The sequence below is a fragment of the Trachurus japonicus genome, chromosome 8, assembly GCF_045865225.1.
Source record: "Trachurus japonicus isolate A0001 chromosome 8, Traja_1.0".
Taxonomy (NCBI): domain Eukaryota; kingdom Metazoa; phylum Chordata; class Actinopteri; order Carangiformes; family Carangidae; genus Trachurus; species Trachurus japonicus.
In genome coordinates, this window is record NC_140914.1 from 24,533,150 (window position 1) to 24,552,841 (window position 19,692).

Here is a 19,692-nt window from a genome sequence, read left to right on the forward strand (position 1 = left end):
ATATAATCTATGGTAGGTACTTCATGTTAAATTAATACAGAATTCTTGCACTTGATTTCTAAGTTTAAATGTTATTCTCACTATTCTACCACAATTTTGTTGTTTTAATGTTTCCTTGACTTGAATTTTGCAGGCATTATTATTTTATTTTTTTTATCTATTATTAGACTGCTGCTCTCAATAATAATGATGAACAATTTTCTGTTCCTTAGACCTGTTTTACGACGAATAAATGTGTTTTTTTGATGCTGTTTACACGTAGGCCTACCATATTTGGATAAAATGTACACAGAAGTGTTGATGAAACCTGAAATTAGATGCAAAGTGAGGGGGAGAGAAATCATACGGTAGAGGGAAAGCCAAACATGTGGGAGACGGGCAGACAGACATAAACTCTTCATGTGCCCTGTGGACTGCCTGCCTGAGCTTCAAGAGAAATCAGACAGAGGCAATTTCAGGAGTATGTTATGAGCCCCACAGCTTCCAGTAGGGCGAATGCCGTGTGTGTCAGTTGTGGTGCCCCGGCCACCGTTTACATTCAATAAAAAAAGAATTCCTCATATTTAGCTGTGCAGACCTGTTTCCATGGTTACAGGCCAGGGGATTTCATTCTTGATTCACTTCCTCACCCCGAGCGCTCGTAGACTTCACTGTTTTTCCCTCCCTTGCTGACATTACTACATTTAACTCCAGTTTTTCTTCACGTGATTTCTTTTCTTCTTTGGGAACATTTCTGCTCCTCCTCAGCAGGAAGCTGGGAGCAGGGCATTTATGCCGCCCCCACAAGGCCTTGCTCTCTCAATGAAATCCAGACATACACACTGTAGCTACTCACGCTCCGAGTCTAAAGAAAACAACTCCTGGCTGTAGCTAGGCAACTCTAAAATGAGTCATCCAACTGCCGCGCCCATCATCAACTGATCAACCACCCTGCTCCTCCATGCACACGCACGTGCACACACAGTTTGAGATCCTCTTTATGAAGCGGGGTTGTTCAAACCATTCAGTCTGTTGTGGATGAATGGGTGTGTGGTTCATCTGAATCTGAATTTTGCCCTCCTCTAACCTACAAGCAGAACATTCCTCATAAGTCATCCACTGAGAGAAAATTACCTCAGTTGATAGCATTACGACCACAATGTGATGACTGATGATCACTGCTTGGCAGAGTCACTTATTGTCAGATGGTGGACTTGGCAGCACACTAACTGTGATCTTCGTGTGATTGCACAATAGTTTGCAGATAACATCGCTGACACTCTAACGTCTTTTTTCATTCAAAGTTGGAGCACCTACAATTTGATAATCCCATACCTGATACATAATAATATTTTACTGTATGACTAGGCCAGATGACAGTCCGTTGAGGAGAATAATGGATATACAGATTTCATTTCTGTAAAGTATGAAAAAAAACACACACAAAAACAAATAATGACATGCAAATGAAATGTAAATGATATACAGGAGCTATGTGGTAAATTAACTTCCTATAGGACTTTATGATTTATCTCTATTAATTAGATGACACAGTATGTTCAGTTTGACAATACAGAGAGAATGTTTTTTTGCCCTTTTTCTAAACTAGATAGGTCAAATGTCATGAAATTCGTTACACAAAATGCATTTGAAACACATAAGAGTCTTTTTTGTGATATTAATCCACCCACTCAATATTATAAAACAGATGGAAAACAAGCTATTTTCATGAAAATAAAAAAAGTACTGTATACTGAAAAATTCACCCCTTAAGTTTGGCGAGAAGTAACTGCTAACTTTATTAATGCATCAGTGTTAATGAAAACAATACTGTACAAAGCTGACTTAGTGCAATCCAGTGCTGCCCTCTACTGGCTAGAAGAGTACTGATATAAATTAATAACAATTGATCTAGTGTAGGTTTTTTATTGTCTGCTGAGCAAAAATAATTACAGTAAGAAATATAACTCAACAATAAAAAAACAAAAAACAATGGCCTTTTGCATAATTTATATCTAATGATCTATTTGTTTGACTGCTATTACCTTGATATTTCACTTTCCCCATTTTATATAAATAAATATATGTAAATACATGTATGGTCATGCTTATTGAGTGAGCTGTTTCAGAACGTAACATGATCAGAAATGCCGGTAAAAAAAAAGTGTATTAGTAGTAGGCTACTATTAGTAGAAGTAATAGATGAAATACTTACTTTTTCTTAATGGCACCACCAACAATGAGGAAGCAAAACCAATGTCAACCGAACACAAGAGTTTTAACACCCTCGAACAATTAGTAAATGAATGTTGGGAAATCTAACTGCGCCACCTACAGAGCACGTGCCTGCAGAGCAGTGAGCACGCGCCATGCGCAATTACGAGCAGGTGTGTTACTAGGAAGTCTACTAAAACACTGTTGCCCTTCACTCGGCCCCGGTGAGTTGGTGCATAGACACAAACTCGTTTTGGAAATGCGTTTAAGACTGAAAGGATACTGCGTCGGTGTCCTTCTCATTTACACCATCACAACAATAAGTTTACCAGCAGTGGGCCGGTGTGAGCCCACTCACTCCCCCCAACCATATTCTCCTTTAGCTCTTCATAATGTCAGGAACAGCGGTTTGAGGACAAAAAGGCCGAACAGAGAGCGACAACAAGAAGAAGCGTTTGAGCACCTGGAAAACACGGACAGGTCACAGACCGGAGGCTCTGGAGGGAAGTCTGGACACAGTCCGAGAGCCACAATGGCGCCTTTTTCAAGTGACACAAACCCCCACAGACTAATGCAAAGGGAGGAGGAGACGTACTCGTCAGCTCTTCCATCAAATGAGGACTGTAGCGAAGGAAAAGTCAGGCATGTAATTAAAGGAACATTTTACATCATTGGTCAACTTGAAGCAGACGTCCCCAGCATGGGCTACCAGTCAGACTCTGCTGTGTCAGGTGAGCTCCCTGGGGTCTTGTGTGGGCTCCTGCGTATGACAGAACTCACGTTTGTTTGTGTTTATTTGCATATTTAATTGTAAATTAACGAAAGAATATTCATTTAGCATCAGAGCTTGCTACTGGAGACATGGTGCTGCTTTAGTGTAAATTGGTGTCATGTAATTTTGTTCTAATCTGGACTATAATTGTGGACTGATAATGAAGATATTTGGGAGGAAGAAACATTAAAGTTTCAATCCAGATGGGTTCAGACTTAACAATTAGTAGGACTTGAAAACAAAAGTTCACTTAATTATTTAACAACCTTTACAATTACTACTCCCTCTATAGAAAAACCCTGCAGCTATGTGTACTATTAAGTTCAACTTGTCAATGCATGTCATCTTCTTTCCATAATTGTGGAGGGTTTAAGTTTTCATGACATCCTAAATGCTGCCAATCAAATCCTATGACTGTTTTAAAGAAGTTGTGTTCATAGCCATTAGCAGATAAATAATAACGGGGAAGCTGTGCCAAACTTCCCACAGGTATCATTCTGCACGTAACATTTTTCAGTGACACTTAATTAAACCTATTACGGATATCGCAACTGACAGATTCCAAAGCCTTGTTATTTGGGTGGTTTTTTAGATCAAATCCCCTGAATGGGTAGAAATACAAAGTTTTGATCTGATAAATCCTGTTTGGATAAATATTATCATAAAGAGACTTTGATCAATGTTGTATGCATGCAACTATTGCATTTATGGTTGACACTGAATTTATGGTTGTTTTTGTTAAGCAGTCCAGGCTGGGAGAGGCCAGGGGAGGATCAGAGGTCAGCAGGTCAGAGGCTCAGAGGAGAGCTGGCAGAGGCTCCAGCCTGTGGTGGAGTGTGGAGACGATGCCATGACCCTCGTTGTCAGGAGGAGACGAGCTGTACAACTACTGCTGGCTCAAGGTGAAGCTACAGCTTTCTATTTATAAACGCTCCACATTTATGTTTAAGATGGTGACATTGGTATTCATAGCTTCAATGGGAGAAAGAGGGAAATGAAGGTTTGTTTCTGTGTCTATTTGTGTCTCAGAGAATGAGTCATCTCTGGCCCTGACTCAGCTGCCACCTCAGTGTGGTTACTCTGTCCAGACCACATGGAGAGACCTCAGTCTGATGGCTCACTACGATGCCTGCCATGTCACACAGGAGGTACGGGATCCAAACCAATTTAAAAACCAGTCAGACTCCATTACACACATTAGTTTATCACAGCCGACTTTTACCACACAGCTTGTCCTGGCGCCCCAGTTGTAGAGTCAAGTACCCTTAGCTGTGTCATGTCTCCTTACAACCGAAAATCAATCTCAGAATGTTCATTTTTCCCTGATCTCAGAAAGAGAAATTGTTTCCTATATTTGGTATATGTTTCATTCTTTTTTTTTTTTTATCAGTGATGACCATAGTTCTCTAGCACCACAAACAATCTTTTTTTTTTTTTTATAAGGGAATTCCAATGAATCATCCATTTAACCTGGAATAACTCGGTACACTCTTATGTCATTGAGATGGTAAAGGGCTTTATAGATCATTTCATTACAAAACCTTGTTCCTTAGAAATGTGTTTTTATTAAATGTTTTTTAAGCAGAGCCTAGGTCAGTATTTAAAATGTCTTTGTGCAGGGTGACAGTTATGTGTTGCCTCTGCTGTGGAGGGGGACCCCAGTCAAGATGTCCTGTCCAGTCTCTCAGACACAGCCTCTCGTCACAGACCTGCCCTCTGTGTGCTGCTCCCTGTACGGTATGACCTTTACAGTGCAGGGAGAGGCGACTATAGGGGAACTGAGGATAAATGGTAAACACCAAACATTTTATCCTTTTAGTGATAATGACTTTGGAATATTTCTCTCCTGACTTTAAATAAACATGATGGTAGTTTTTCCCTTTTCACCACAGTGAGAGGAGAGTGGACTCCTCTGGTGGGGTTAGCTGAGCAGTGTGGCTACATCCTGGACACACAAGGTGCAGAGATTGTAATCACTGCTCCATACCTTACGTGTGGCATCACAGTAAAGGTGAGAAGGATACAGATTACATATTGTGCTGCTGTAAAAGTGCATTTCCAGAAAGTTGATTTTAATTTTTTAATGGAAACAACAGAGGGAATTTCAATTTAATTTAGTATACTGATGGATTGCTACTAGTTAATATGTTTCCACTACAGCACCAGAAGAATCAAAACTGACAGCTAGGCGCGTTTCCACTGCAGGAGTTCCTGGTAAAGGGAGGGGGTAGGAACTTTTACAGGAACTGTCCTCTCACTCTTAGCAGCTGTGTCTCCACTGCAGACCCATGATGTTCAACAGTTTCGATCATTTCGCAATCATTGTGCAGTGTTTTTTTTTTTATATATAGATATACTTCCTGTTTCTCCACGTTTGGGAAATGCCACTGAATAAATTTCATTAAAATTATTTTGACTTTCTATCTATTATGACTTTTTAATCTCTTATTTTATATTCTTTCATCTCATATTTTTCAATTTCAGTTTTGTTACCTGCACATAATTATGAATTTTCTCTATTGATTAAATTAGGTGAATATTTTTTTTTTTTATTACTTAGAGTTGGGCTTACACATTTATAATTAGAATCTTGTGCATAGAGACACTTTTAGAGTAGATGAGACTGCGATCCAGCAGCACTGTTTATTAAAACTGTTGCTGTGAACTGTTTCTTTTGTCATGGAGTTCTTTATATGTGAACAGATGACCTCGAAGTTCCTGCAAGTTCACCATTCATCACCAAAATGACCTGAATATAACTTAGTAATATTAAGTAAAGAAACAAGATCAAAACCACCTATGTTCTTTTCAACATAATGCAGTTTTAAAGATATTAAGTAACCTCACCTCAGCTGCAAAATCTAGAAGTAGTATTCAGTATTCTTATTGACTAACTATTGACAAACTTTCTATATGTCCAGTTTGCACAGGGTTCATTTTAAACAGTTAACACTGGTCTCTCTGGTCTTCTTTTTTCAGGATGGAAAATACACACTGCCTCTTCAGATACAAGACAAAACATTCACACTGTCCTGTCCTGTCTCTCCTCCTGAAGAACTCCTAACTCATCAGCCTCTTGTCAACGACCCTCATCATCTAAGCGGAGGGCCAACAAAACCAAAACCAGAAATCCTGGAGCCCTCTCCGTGGGCCCCGCCTTTCTACCTGGCTCCACTCTACTATCCTCACCCTACATATCCTCATATGTATCCTAGACCTGATGTTCACAACGTGCGAAACCCTTCTACTCCATCTCCAACTCCTGACCCTTCATTTAGCCCACAGACTCCCCCCCCTGTTGATTCCCAACCGGGCTACCTGGATTATTACTCCCAGCAAATTCCTGTCGGGGAGTTCTACAAACAGTTCAGTGCTCACAGTTCTCTACCATCTACAGATGCAATGGATGATTCAACACAGGAGGAGTATCCAGATCCACAACAAAATCACGGAGCTCCTATGTTAGGTGTTTCTGATACTGCACATGCACCCTGCTCAGCTACAGACTCTCCAGTTCAAGCTGAAGCACCTTCTCTCCAGCCTCCCAGCCATGCCTTCAACCCATACTACCACTACTACCATCACCCCAAAATCCCTCTTCCTGGTCCACCTCGAGATCCTGATCCAGGTCCTGATGTCCCCGAACAACCGTCTCCCACTTATTATTACCCGCATGAATTCCCTTTGTTGCCCCCCCATGTCCAGCAGTCTAACCCAAACTCAAACGGTGACCTTGACCCTGTACCCGACGCTGCCTCTCATCCATCAAGTCCTAAATCGGTTCACCAAGCTCCTGCGCCTCACATACCTTATCCACAGCCGTATCCATACTACTACCACCACTACTACAACTTTCCTCATATTGATAGAGCTGAAGCTAAACGTTTGTCTTCTCTACATAACAGCATGGCTGCAAACACTAATTTGTCTCATGTTCAGCCACTTTCTGGCTCTGTAGAGCGTCCAGGTCAGGACAAATACAATATGAATCCCCACACAGATCAGCCAAACACTGATGGAATGATAATCAAAGTGCAACAGATCAAAAACCCACTTTTCTCTCAAGCTGATGATGAGGTAAAGTCAGAGATGGGTGACAAAAACAAACTCTCTACCCCCGTGTCTCTTGCAGTCCCACCTCACCTCGCACATCATTACTCTCATAACCCACATCCTGTTGCAGTGCCTACTCTTGAACAACCGTCTCTACCCTCACCATCTAACCAGAATCCCCCTCCTTACCCATACAACTACCAATCTTACTACGACTACTATCAGATGTATTATGCCCCTGAGAGTTCAGACAGCGCTGATGACCATGCGGCTCACCCTTCATCCAAAGAATCTTCAGACCCTCTGCTTCAATCATCTTCCTTTGCACTGGAGCAACAATCCTACCACAAACATCAAGCAACTAGTTCACCAACAGAACTGATGTATGATGTTCAAAATGGCCACCTACATCCTTACTACCACTACTATTACCACCTCCTCTACCAGCCAGAAGTGTCCAAAGACCACCACTCCTCACATCCTGCTGGCAGCATGGACTCTGAAAAAGCATCCCCAAAATCACAACCTAATCCTCCCTCTGACTCTGACCACAGCTGGATGGATTTACTGGTTCATACTCCTGAAGTGGGATATCCCAACATCCCTTGGATGCACAGCTTGTATTCCCATTATATGTCTCAACAACATCCATATGATCCTTTTGGGCATCCTGGTGAAGAAGACGCTGAACAGAATGAAATGAGAGGTAAAGTCTTTTGTTCATCAGTGTTAATATGTCATGTGTGTAACAGACATTTGAGTAGTTGTTGCTTGACCTCACACCACCACAAGGGGGCAGACGGTGGGTCAGTCCTAACAGTCTGAAAGTCTGGCTCCGGCTCTCTCTAACATTTGTAAAGCACGTTTGTGTGACTCATCCGTTAATACACCTGTAATTTCTTTGCCGTTGACTAGATATATTGTAACTAGTTCTGCTTTTCTTGTTTATGCTATGCACACAGATCACCTTGGGGCAAACACACACACACCCTCTGCCTCACCCTGTGGCCTTGGCCCTGTATCGGATGACTGCTGTTCATACCCCGTGACGGGTTAGTCTCCAAAACACAAACCTTGTCAAGACATGTCTGACTGAGAATTAATGCACAATAAAGAAACACACACAATGTGATGATTCTTGTGAATGTATTCAGACAGATGGATTTTTAAACACTGTACTGTGTGTGTGCACCAACAGACTGTACAATGGGGCAGCATTTTGTCTTTGCTGTGCCTGACTCAGTGGTGGAGCCCACTGTGGCCTCTTCTGCTCATTCCTCGGAGAACAGCAATGTGTCCTGCACTCTGCAGAGACTGACCTCTGACCCTGACATCTACATTGTGCCCCTGGATGGCTGTGGAGTAAACAAACATGTAGTTACAGCTAAACATAGTGATGCTATCGACAAAGCTTTGGCTCCGACTAATCACATAATCACACTTATCACGTGCAGTCAACAGGAAATGGTTTTAATGTTGTGTCTTTGTCAGGTGTTTGGGGAGACAGTGGTTCATCTTTTGGAAGTCCAAGGTTTCCACTCTCTTCAACAAGACCATGATTCTGTGCAGGATTACTCTCCTGTCAGGTATGTTATTTCTGTTTGCATGTGTTTATTTCAAAAATATGATCCACTTGGTCGAAGATGGATGTGGGAAATGTCATTCGGCTCGGCTGTGACATCAAACATTTGCATTGCAAACACCTTGTAGCACGGATGTTTGGTTTGGTCTGTCATACCTTTGGATTCATGAAAGAACCTTTGATCCACCCACAGACAGCCTTTTGAGAGTGGACCAATGATTATTATTATTGTGCATCCCTCCTACCGACATCCCCTTTGTGTGGTGGAAATGAATTCTTCTGTTCTATCATTTTAGATCAGATTTGTTCTTTTATCTCACAAAGTGCACTGGAATCAGTTGCTGGGCTAACACCAAAGAGTCTACAGATGTCCTTTGGGGACAGTAGTCTGGTCATGCATTTAACAAATTTGTCATAATATTTAAACTAGTCACTTTACATGCATGTATCATATTTGTGACTATTGTTTTTAGTCCACTCACTTTTGATATTAAAAGCATTTCTAACAGACGGACCACTACTGTTATGAAATAGATCCATGTTTGATTTGTCCACTGTCTTCTGTAATTCAGTTGTCTGTGTTGATCCACAGGCTGATGGTGGAGTGTAGTTCCTCCCCAGGTTCTCCGGGTGAAGTGAGGCTCCATGTGATGGATCAGCCACCACCTTCCGTTCAGCCCGCACCAGCAACCGTCACTGTGCAACTAAGAATCGCAACAGGCGAGCAGATTTCTTTTTTCATAATCTTGTTAAAGTGCACCTTTTGGTCAATCATTGAGCTGTCAGTGAACCAGATCTTCTGGGGGGCCTGCAAGTTGATAAAGCAACAGCTTCATCTACTTGTTCCAGACCACCCTCATATTTTTCTTTAATGTTATAATATCGTTTTTTTTCTTTGTAGACGAGTCCTTCACCAGCTACCACCCTGAGGCTCACCTGCCTCTCAGTCTCCTGCGAGACAGTCCACTTTATCTTGAAGTGAGGCTGCAGGAGGCTCCAGAGCTGGACCTGGTGCTGCTGGTTCACTCCTGCCTGGCTTACACTCAGGCTCCATATACCAGCTGGATGCCCATTTACAGTCGGTATGTTTATATAGAGATGATGCAATAAGTACTATAATAATTAGTTTTGTTTTTAATTGTTTGTTTTATTACCAGTCTTTAAAGACTCGATCCCTGGACTAACCAGGATCATGACTGACTACAACTTGTCTTGGTATTTACCAAGGTTTATGTTGAATGCTACTTTGATTATGACTGTGGGTTCAGTCAGTCTGTGGCCAGTCCTTCTGAATCTCCCTTTGTAGAGTCACAAAGCTCAAGAGTTTATGAACAACCAGCTAGTTTATCCATCTTGGCTGATTAAACATACACCATTTTATGCCCAATAATGCTTTGCCCTGTTGATGACTTGGTGTGTTTTTATATTACACCACGCATATGACTCCATCTGATGGTAGAAGCAGGTCCACACTAGTTTTATTATATGACTGTTTTGAATCTCTCAGGCCATGTCTAGATATTCTCATCCACTCTCCTTCATATGCCAGTATTTTATTGAATTTAGATGGAATCTAAGCAGCCTTCTGCAAGTAAGGGAAAGGATTATTACCCCTCTAATAACAGACCTTATCCCAGGATCACACTACACAGTATCAAAGTGATAATGGCCTGAATTGTCAGATGCTGGCTGTCAGATCAGGGGTGTGAGTAATGAGTCACTATAATGACAGTTTTGTTCAATTTCCTTCAGTGACTGGTGATGCAGCATCTACAAACAAGAGACCGTGTGCTCACCAATAACTATTCATGCTAATTTCACGCTTCAGCATGGATAAGATAAAGTGGTCCCCCTTCCTTGATAGACTGTGCATGTCAAGAAAAAGTACCATGACTGGTGGGAGGAAATGTGATAATCTATTACTTTGATCCTGATGGTGAGGGTGGTCTGTCCATCACTTTATTCCAAAGCCATGTTTTCATAATATTAGTCTTGAGGAGATTTTCACAATGCCAAGTCAATAGTTTTCCTTAGAACTGATGGTTTGAGAAAATGGTTTGAAAAGACTAACAGCTGGATTCTCATAAGTCTGCAGTCAACAATGACGCACCTTGAGGAGGAATCCAATCCAATCACATTAGCAGATGATCATCATACTGATGGCATGCATCATGTGTACTGATTTTAAAAATGTAACTGTTAATATTAATGTAAACATTGCCTGCACCCTATTCTAGGGTGCAAGCCCCAGCAAAATATCTTCTAAACTGTAACAGTCTTGTCACCTCTGTGTTAAGCTTCCCCAGCCACAGTGATTCACAGCTGCTTCCTTCCCCACACTCTGCTCCCTACCACATCCGGAGGATCATAATCTCCCGCTTCCTGTCCCTGCCCTCACAAAGTTCCTCTGACATGAGAGAAGGACAGTCTCTCCTGCAGGATCCAGAGGTACCTCCCACTTAACAAACTCACAAGAAAATAGCGACTGTTTTCATGTCAGTGACTGGTAATGTACTCATATTTAGGGGGTGTAACCTTGAAAGTAGCCCAAGTGTAAACTTAGGATCACTGTAATTATGTAGTGCAGCAATTCTAAACATTTTTCTTATCCATTTGTTTATTTTTTCTTTTTTAAATCTCCAGATCTACTTCTTGTGCTTGACAGAGGTGTGCTTTGCTGCAGATGCTGACTGCACTGTCATCTGGAGCAACAGTAAGTTCAACAACGTAGAAACAAGTTGGGATGTGGCTCATGACTATATCTGAAGGCTAACATAGTTCTAGGAACTGGTTAGAAATGTATTGATTGATATTTAAAGGACTTAAAAGGTTTGGTATCCAACTCTATAGATTTGGTTTTGCAACTTTATCTCACATCTCTGAGTGTACAAACTAGCTCTAATTGTAGACTGTACTGCTCTTCCCTCACTAGAATAGTGAACAGTTTGCATTAACATTCAAAGTTTCATTAATTTTGTTTTTACATTTACTACTTCAGCAAAGTTGGAAATTAACAAGTTTATCCTTGTACTATTCAATGTTGGTAACTGGACTTCAACTGTCTGCTACACACAAATATTTATGTAGCCACCCCCAGAGCTGTGGATAAATTCCTCTTGGTGCATTATCTACACACTGTGGGTACATGATTTTCGTTCCATTATTCAATTAAGTTATTATATTTCACTTTGCGCTCCAAGGACCCAGTGCTTCAATAAAAGGGTGCACTTAGCGATCACAAATCAGGCTGTTACAATGAAATGAGTGTTATCACAACAACCTGTAGATAAAACGTCACTTATCGGCTGTGAATTCTCAGATGCCAGTGATGTCAACATTTACTTTTTTTTTTCCTCCTAGGTCCCAACAGTAATGTGTGAACAATGAAATAAAGACACTTTTACAAAACTGCACTCTCGTTTTGTCCTTTTATGGAAACAAGTACACAATTGAGGAAGGGGCAAAAAAATACAGCGGAATATTCATTTCTTAAATTGTGAACTGAAACAACATAGTGCGATGCATCTATGGCACTAACAAGTACAAATAAATCACAAGCAGTCAAAGGCATTAAACTGTTTTGAAGTAGGACACTTTATCTATTTTTGTTTGGTCACGGAAGCTTTTGACAGCAACGGAAATCTGAAGGAATGAAAGTTAAACGTTGAAATGTCACGGTGTTTTCCTCTTATCGAAGATGGTACATGATTTTTATATTTATCTTTTGGCCAGTCCTGATGCCCTTGAACACACAACAATGTAACTTAAGTGGAATGCCTCTTTTTACAAAACAAAAATTGCAATGCAAATGAAAATAACTCTAGTACCAATATAACTTTCACATCTATCAGTAATAAAATAAAGAGTTTCAACAAGAAAGTGAAGCTAAGTATCCAGTCATTACAATCTCTCAAACTGAGTGACTGGTGTAAAGGCCAGTGTGAAGATAATGCAGCACAACTTTACAATCTAACAAACTCCCAAGTTCACAATATTTTGAACCTTACATAAAAACATAGATTTAACAAAATGCTCCCTTTTGCATTTATCATTTTCAGTGAACGTTTAACTCCTCCACATGCAGCAACACACAAAACACTGCATATTCAGAGGGAATGTGCAACAGGCAGGTCGACGTTTGTGATAAAACACACGTCTCTGACACTCTTGAATTGTCATTAAATGGATGTGGTTCTCTGATCTTTGTGCTACTTATACGCCCACATTGATAGAGGTCTGTCGGGTTAATACAGTACTATACTGTCACAGACTCTGGTTGGATAAATGGATGTAAAAAGCACAATAAAATATTGATGGTTGCTCTGAGCAAAGCAGGTATTTGTTTGGCATTTAAGTTTTCATAATAGGTCAGATTCTGAGCTTGATGTGATGTTTTAGGGTATAATAATTCTAGTTGATACAATACTAGTGTGGTCAGTAGTTGACATACAGAGTAAAATCTGTAAACATTGATATGCTGGTTGAGCCAGAAATCCAGCAATGGTCGGATGAGGCAGAAGAGGGCAAAGGTTAAAACCTAAATCCTCTTCTTTAGTAGACGGTCGAATAGTAGGCATTGATGTCCCGACTGATTTTCTTGAGCTGTTGCAGGAGGATGATGGAACAGACCAGGGCAGTAATCTATCATGCGAACACAGAGGGAGAAGGGGAAGAAAAGAGCAGGGATGGCGTAAGGAAATGTGAAGTGAAAATAAATCTGCATACCCTTTATCACCTCCAGGATTAAACCAGCCACAGAACGAGCAAGGGGGAGAAGCAGCAGCACAGCCCGTACTACTAGTCAGCATGCAGCCACAAACAGAAGCATGTATGAAACTGGAGAAGGAAAATGTTCAGTGAGGAGTAAGTAGCCATGTAAAGGAAAATCCACTGCCTGTAAAGTTTTGTCCTGCTGCAGATATCAATTTGTGGAAGAAAAAGCAAAAAGACTGAACTGAATCTCTGTGGGGAAAAAATACTTTACTAGAATGCAGAAAAATACAAGGGGAAAAAAGTAGCAACTTCTTTAAAACAAATTTAAGGAGTGTGGATATTTTATCTATAGGACTTAGTGATGCATAACTGTTAAATGATTATCTTTAAAAAGGAGCCCATGTTCTTTGATTAGAAAAAAAGGTGTTGGCTGTCAAAATCATCCACCGTGACTGTGCTTGGAAAACCTTGGTATGTCATTAGCATTTGGCTAATTATCGCTGTGCATGAGGAATATTAATCCAACAACACAGATGTTGTCATTACTGTGACAACATCTTGCAGTGACCTCTTTGAGAGAGGTGGTTATTTTCTATTCTCTAAGTCAAAGCATTGTAGATAAAAACACAGTAGTACAGAGAGTGAAAGCTGGTCCGAGCGCACTAAGGCTGAGCCACAGGGATGTTGGCCACAGTGAGAGGTGTGAAGATGACTGGGTCTGGGTCAGGGTAGGAGGTGGAGACAAACTGCTGCTGAGGTGGTTGAGGGTGAGCCAGGGTGGTGGTGGACTGAGTCAGGATGATGTACTGAGGCGTTGAGCCAGACTGATGAATCTTTCTACCGAGCGTCACACTGGCAATCAGAGCAATGAACTATAGCAGCAAATGGTCAAGAGAATGAAAAATGAGGATGAATTTTTAAAGCAAGGCAGGAGGGAGAAGTGTTGATTGAGAGAGACAGAGGGATGCAGAGTTATTAGAACTTGGTCGATAACTTTATAATCATCAAGAGCAAAAAACAGCTAAGCTTGACCACATGCATGCAGCTGAATGAAGCAGGTATTTCACAAACTTAATGGTCACATTTACTGTCAGTCAATCCTTTCCCTCAGTACAGTACAGTCTTGAAGATTTTTGTTTTTGTTTTAACCCCATCTGCAATGTAATTCAACAGGACATTAGTCCATGTTCTTTTCTGTCTAACCATAGATAGGTAGGTTTGAAGCCAGCAGCCAAGGTAAAGACCTGTGTCTACAGTACATCTCTAACTCCCATTTTATTGCACTTCATGGTGAACTTTTAGATTTACACTGAATCCTAGTTTAAAACCCTTTTGTCAAATTAACTTCATTCACTGCATCCAAATACTGAAATGTGCAACATGCAACACTTTTGCCTACCAACAGAGCTCCAGTTCCAACGAAGGCCCCTGTAACAAGTGGTGCCTTACTGTCAAAGACATTTGCGATGAGGTCAGGGCAACTCTGTAAGAAGACAAAGACAAGACAAACTGTGAGCACCTATACTGTACTTAAACCAGAGTCAGCAGATACAGATAAGTCCATGTAACTTTAAGAATTAGGACAATATTGGATCAATAATACCAACTTACTGGCATTTTGAAGTTCTCCAAAAATCCATCAGGTTTAGGGCAGGTGTTTTTAGCCACCTCCACCAGCGGGATCCCTGTCACTCCACAGCAGTGAAGCTACAGAGCAAGTAGAGGAGAAGGGCAGGGCAGGTATTAATTCAAATGTGCAAAAAATGAACTGTTATCTCAATGTTGTTTTCATGACTGCTGTTGGCGCTGCTCTCTCACCTTTCAGCCAATCACGTACTCCCTGCTTCTTAACCTATCAAGCTCAACATCTGCTACCAGAACTAAATTTAGCTAAGTAAGCCAATCGGGCCAGCTAGCTGAATATTGGCAACAGTTGTTGAGCTTGTTAGGAAAGTAGAGGCAGGGAACGTGTGATTGGCTGAATGGCGAGAGGCCAGTGACATCACCACTGTTATTAAGTGACATCATGAAATAAAATGGGTCGACATGAAATACACTCTGATGTGACATAAAATGTTTATTTTATAAGATTTAAACATTATCCATTGTTATATAACCAATTGATCATAAAAAGTAAAGGATTAAGTGCAAAACTCATCCAAAGTTATTGCAATGAGGGAATGGTTGGTTGGTTGGTTGGTTGGTGCTTACTGCGTTGTGGATGAATGTGAGAGTGACACCAATTGCTGGGTCTCCTGTACTTTTCACATACAGAAGGTACATGCTGGTGTAGAACTCTGCCATGCTCAATCCAACCTAGATTGTGAATATTAAAAACACAACATCATGGTTACAAATACAGTAAAAGGCATTTACAAGTTATTGATTTGATAGTTTTCCATCTCTATTGCTCTTCCTCCCACCCTTCTCCGTTTCCCTCTTACCTGATATCTCCTGGAATAGGCAAGCACTCCAACAGCAACCTCAGCTCCAGCCAGGATGGCTACAAGGGCAGAGAACTGAGGGGGGAGGGAGAAGAAGTCAATAAACTTTAATTAAAAGACTTTAATGAAACTGATTAATGCAATAAGCACACAGGAACAGGTAAACAAACCACATAACACAAAGATGTGCAAATACACTTGTTTTTTGTTTCCCACAGTGGAAAGATTACCTCCCACCATTGCACTTATTTAATATAACATTTTCTACCAAGTGTAACAAGCAGTAATTTCACCACTTTTATAAAGCATTAAATTTAATGCATCTACAACATGGCCATTTTAACTTATGAAACTACTGTTAACAGACTGCAACGACTGATGATTGACATGTTCTGTCTGATCATAAAACACATTTCTTGTTTCCATCAGCTTCATATTAACTCAGCTCAGACAAAAACAGTTTGTTGTTGTGCAAATATCTTTGCTCCTCAACTTTTCTGTGTTACCATTCAGAGAGTTCACATGTGTCATTGCCTGGTTGTACCAACAGCACACAAGCCTCTTCAGTCTTCTGCTATGTAACTGTTAAGGAATGCCTCTGAACTTTACCAAAGCAACGCTGTGACAAGACTATGAGATAAAACTCTATAATTCCCATCAAAGAAGGAATCAGTGGGAAACTAACAAACACTATTTGAGTGTCTTTTTGGCTGCAATCTGAAAATTGTGCAACAAATGTGTGTAAGTTTGATTTCGCAATATATTTTAATCCCTGTTTGATCGTTCGTACTGCCCACGTTGTTGGAGACGTCGTTTCACACCACCAGACTCTGTCTTTTAAAAAAAGCTTTAAAAAGTGTAAATCTTGTCACTGGCAGAACAGGCGAGGAATGAAAACAGCAGACTGCTGGGTGCCAAATAAAGACAAAGGTCAAAAGTGCAGAATCCCAAAGATTCAAAGGTCTCACCAGAGACGGAGCAAAATGAAACTTAAAAAGATTTCCTCACATTACCCATTCCTCCCTCACATCCATTAGTCTCTCGCCCATGCAGTGTGGGACTGTGGGTGTTTCTCAGCATGAAACTGAAACCGTTTTTGTGGTTAGAAATTGGGAGAAAATATGCGTCTGCTGCAATTATAAATAAACAGTTGCTGTGAGACATGTACTAGCTGGTACTTTGATGTAAGGATTACAACTTCTACATATTGGTTAACACTAACCGAACCTCAGGACGTGACTAATTTATGGTGTGGTCTGTTTTAGTGGGGGTTTAGGTAAATTGCACAATGCAAGATATCCGAGCATAGTTTTACATGAAAGTATTACAATGATGGACTTCTAACAATAATGTGTTCAGTTGTACTGTTGTTCTTATCGGTTAGGTAACTGAGCATTCGGCCTTGAATGACTGAATGTCTTCTTAAAGAGCCCTTATTGTGGCTTGTTTAAGTGTATTATTAAAGTTATTTTATAGTTGTATTGCAACATTCAGTCATGTATTGTTGATTTGTCTGACACATACACATAGGTATACAGACATCTTGCTGGAGGGTGTGAGGTTTAGGCACTGCACCGAGGCAAAATGAAGTGACGTGCAAATTTTGGTCTCTTTTGTTGAAATTCTCAGAGAAAAGAAGAAGTTGTTATCTTGCATCATTTTAGTTTCCGCCAGTCTTGATTTTACCAATAGATGCACCAATCAGGTTTTGTGTATTTAGCCGTGGTCTGTCGCACCTGTTTAACTTCCTGTCTGAAACATTACCCATGATGATTTTATTTATCTCATGTGACCTGGCCAATCTATCACTGCTACATATTTTGGTGTCACACAGGTGTACTGATAAAATCTTTCTGTGTCTGTCAGTAACCCCTGTCCTCATGAGGAGGGAGGGTGGACAGAGTGGAGACTAATGATCAAATAGTAATGCAATCGCTGAATACAAGAAACTCGAAACTCGAAACTCATCGTCTTGGCACTAGCTGAAAATGACTTTTCTAAGCAAGTTTAACTTTGCAAGCTCTTTGACACCACCTATTCTGGCAGGAAAAAGAGGAAGTCTGGGCTTTGTGGTTTTTACAGCATTGCAGACACTACAGAAAAAGAGATTGATGGACTGTATGTTTGTTGTTTTTGTTGCGTTGTCACACTACTTCATCAAGAAGAACAAACACTTCACTAGTGCTTTCAGTTTGGCGCATATAACTGTCAGGTTTCAAAACAGGAAACTCGCCTGTTCTCCAGTCACCGTGAGTAGAAAAAAAAACATCTTACCACTTGCAGAGCACATTTTTTCTCATTGCAGGCACCGTAGTCTCCAAACATCACCACGACCAGCATCACGGTACCCAGAACTATCAGCACTGTCACACCTGATACAAAAATACATATGTGTATGTGTAAGAAGCAAAGAACTGCCTATACTTTCAAAATGGAACAATTTGGGGGTAAAAACTTACCAATAACGAATGCACTTGAGTTGAGGGACTCTATTTCGAAGATGCCTCTGGTGTCATTGCTGAATCTCAGCCACATACCCAGTACCAAGAAGGCAAACCCCACCAGCTGCCAAACAGGAAATAAAACCACTGTGTTAAGTTAACCTGATGATTCTTTCACACTGTAGAAGAACCTGACCTACACACAAAAACTAAAACAAAAACCTAGGTAATCCAAAATTTGACTGTGGGACACTACTATGAAGAAAACTATTTAAACCATGTCAAACTATAAAAAATACATTAAACTACCACAATTCAGCACCTGGCAGTAAATCACAGGGCAGGGGCAGGAACAGTAAACCAGATTTTTTTTAGACTGGCGTGCACACATGTCATGTAACTTTCTTATCTGGAAAGACCAGTTGGTGGCCAGAAATGAAACTCCAGTATATTGCACCATATTGATTTTTTTTTTTTTTTCATCTTAACCTAGAAAACGTTATTCGTATAGCTATTTGTGGAATATAAAGAAAAAAATAAAGGGGGAAAAGACAAGAGTGAATGCGTGAATAAAACTTACCGCAAAGATGAGGTTGAAGAGGACCAGGATATATTTGCAGACGATGCCACATCCATCCAGTGCCATGATGACCAGCGGCTTCTTGAGAGCACTAATGAAGCCTGAAAGGTGTATGAAGGAATGACCTCATCAGTCCTGCAGGCCTGTTGCGTCGCAGTCTACACGTACAGTTTATTTACAACACCGACGAACACATGCAGCACTGTAACCTCTTCGTCTGGAAGATTACGCAGTGTTTTAGCTGTAAATTCTGTATTACGCTGTTAGGTTTGAACGGTGCTCTATCTTTTTAAGATATTGTAGCGTCGAATGACGTGGCAGCCATGACGAACACAAAGTTAACCACGGAGGAGATAAATACCTGTATTTGCAGTTTGCAGAGAGCTTGGATACTCTTGTTTCGTCTGTGAGGAGGAAGCCGGGAAGTCTCTCCAGCAGGCAACGGATGCAAGCTCCAAATGCTGCTGCGTGTTTGTTTCACAGCCTCGGTCTTCGTTATGTCCCGCCTCCTTGAGCTCGCTCAGCTTTACCATTGGCTGAGAGAGACGCCAGGGGGCACGCGGGGATGGAGGAGACAACATGAGAGGATAAACGAAACTTAAGGAAACGAGAGATACGAGAATATAGCCTACTGTAAATTCCTTAGGTTCTGTCATGTGCAGGTTTGTTTCATTTATGAGCCTATGGGACATTGTGTGCACTTAAAACAGGAACTTAGCCTACTCACAAATAAATGTAGGCTAGTTGTTCGTCATCATTCTCCTGTTAATTTCCAAGAGAGAGATTAGCCTATATCTCAGAGGAAAAACTTTCCCTAGATGCCTCAGTCTTTGAGACACTAACACCTGGTAGAACAAAGCACAACCACATCTTTGTCATATCTGGGATGTAGCCTATATGGTTGAATGAAAGTA

General features: G+C 40.8%; 2 protein-coding genes across 2 annotated transcripts; one reads left to right on the plus strand and one right to left on the minus strand.

The window, feature by feature from the left end:
- Positions 1-2,408: 2,408 nt before the first annotated feature.
- Positions 2,409-12,013, plus strand: LOC146983356 (uncharacterized). The gene is made up of 14 exons (XM_085784881.1): positions 2,409-2,924; positions 3,712-3,867; positions 3,995-4,113; positions 4,585-4,756; positions 4,858-4,976; positions 5,945-7,724; positions 7,981-8,070; positions 8,217-8,392; positions 8,510-8,604; positions 9,193-9,320; positions 9,502-9,682; positions 10,898-11,048; positions 11,244-11,313; positions 11,961-12,013. The coding sequence occupies exons 1-14, from the start codon at positions 2,453-2,455 to the stop codon at positions 11,978-11,980; spliced, it is 3,729 nt and encodes a 1,242-aa protein (XP_085641007.1). The 5' UTR covers positions 2,409-2,452; the 3' UTR covers positions 11,981-12,013.
- A 1-nt stretch (position 12,014) lies between these two features.
- On the minus strand, positions 12,015-19,263 carry cd9r (CD9 molecule related). Its single transcript, XM_085784882.1, has 9 exons — positions 19,140-19,263; positions 18,779-18,879; positions 18,217-18,322; positions 18,032-18,129; positions 15,758-15,832; positions 15,525-15,629; positions 14,925-15,020; positions 14,713-14,796; positions 12,015-13,241 (listed from the first exon to the last, which is right to left on the minus strand). Exons 2-9 carry the CDS (start codon positions 18,842-18,844, stop codon positions 13,152-13,154), a joined length of 720 nt encoding a protein of 239 aa, XP_085641008.1. The 5' UTR covers positions 18,845-18,879; positions 19,140-19,263; the 3' UTR covers positions 12,015-13,151.
- Between the last annotated feature and the right edge of the window lie 429 nt (positions 19,264-19,692).

Coding starts and splice junctions, on each gene's coding strand:
- cd9r (XM_085784882.1), bottom strand. CDS start 18,844: ATGGCACTGGATGGATGTGGCATCGTCTGCAAATATATCCTGGTCCTC. Junction 15,833..18,031: donor AAAAATGTGCTCTGCAAGTG/GTAAGATGTTTT, acceptor CTCCCCCCTCAG/TTCTCTGCCCTTGTAGCCAT. Junction 15,630..15,757: donor CCTATTCCAGGAGATATCAG/GTAAGAGGGAAA, acceptor TTCACAATCTAG/GTTGGATTGAGCATGGCAGA.
- LOC146983356 (XM_085784881.1), top strand. CDS start 2,453: ATGCGTTTAAGACTGAAAGGATACTGCGTCGGTGTCCTTCTCATTTAC. Junction 8,605..9,192: donor CAGGATTACTCTCCTGTCAG/GTATGTTATTTC, acceptor GTTGATCCACAG/GCTGATGGTGGAGTGTAGTT. Junction 11,049..11,243: donor CTCTCCTGCAGGATCCAGAG/GTACCTCCCACT, acceptor TTAAATCTCCAG/ATCTACTTCTTGTGCTTGAC.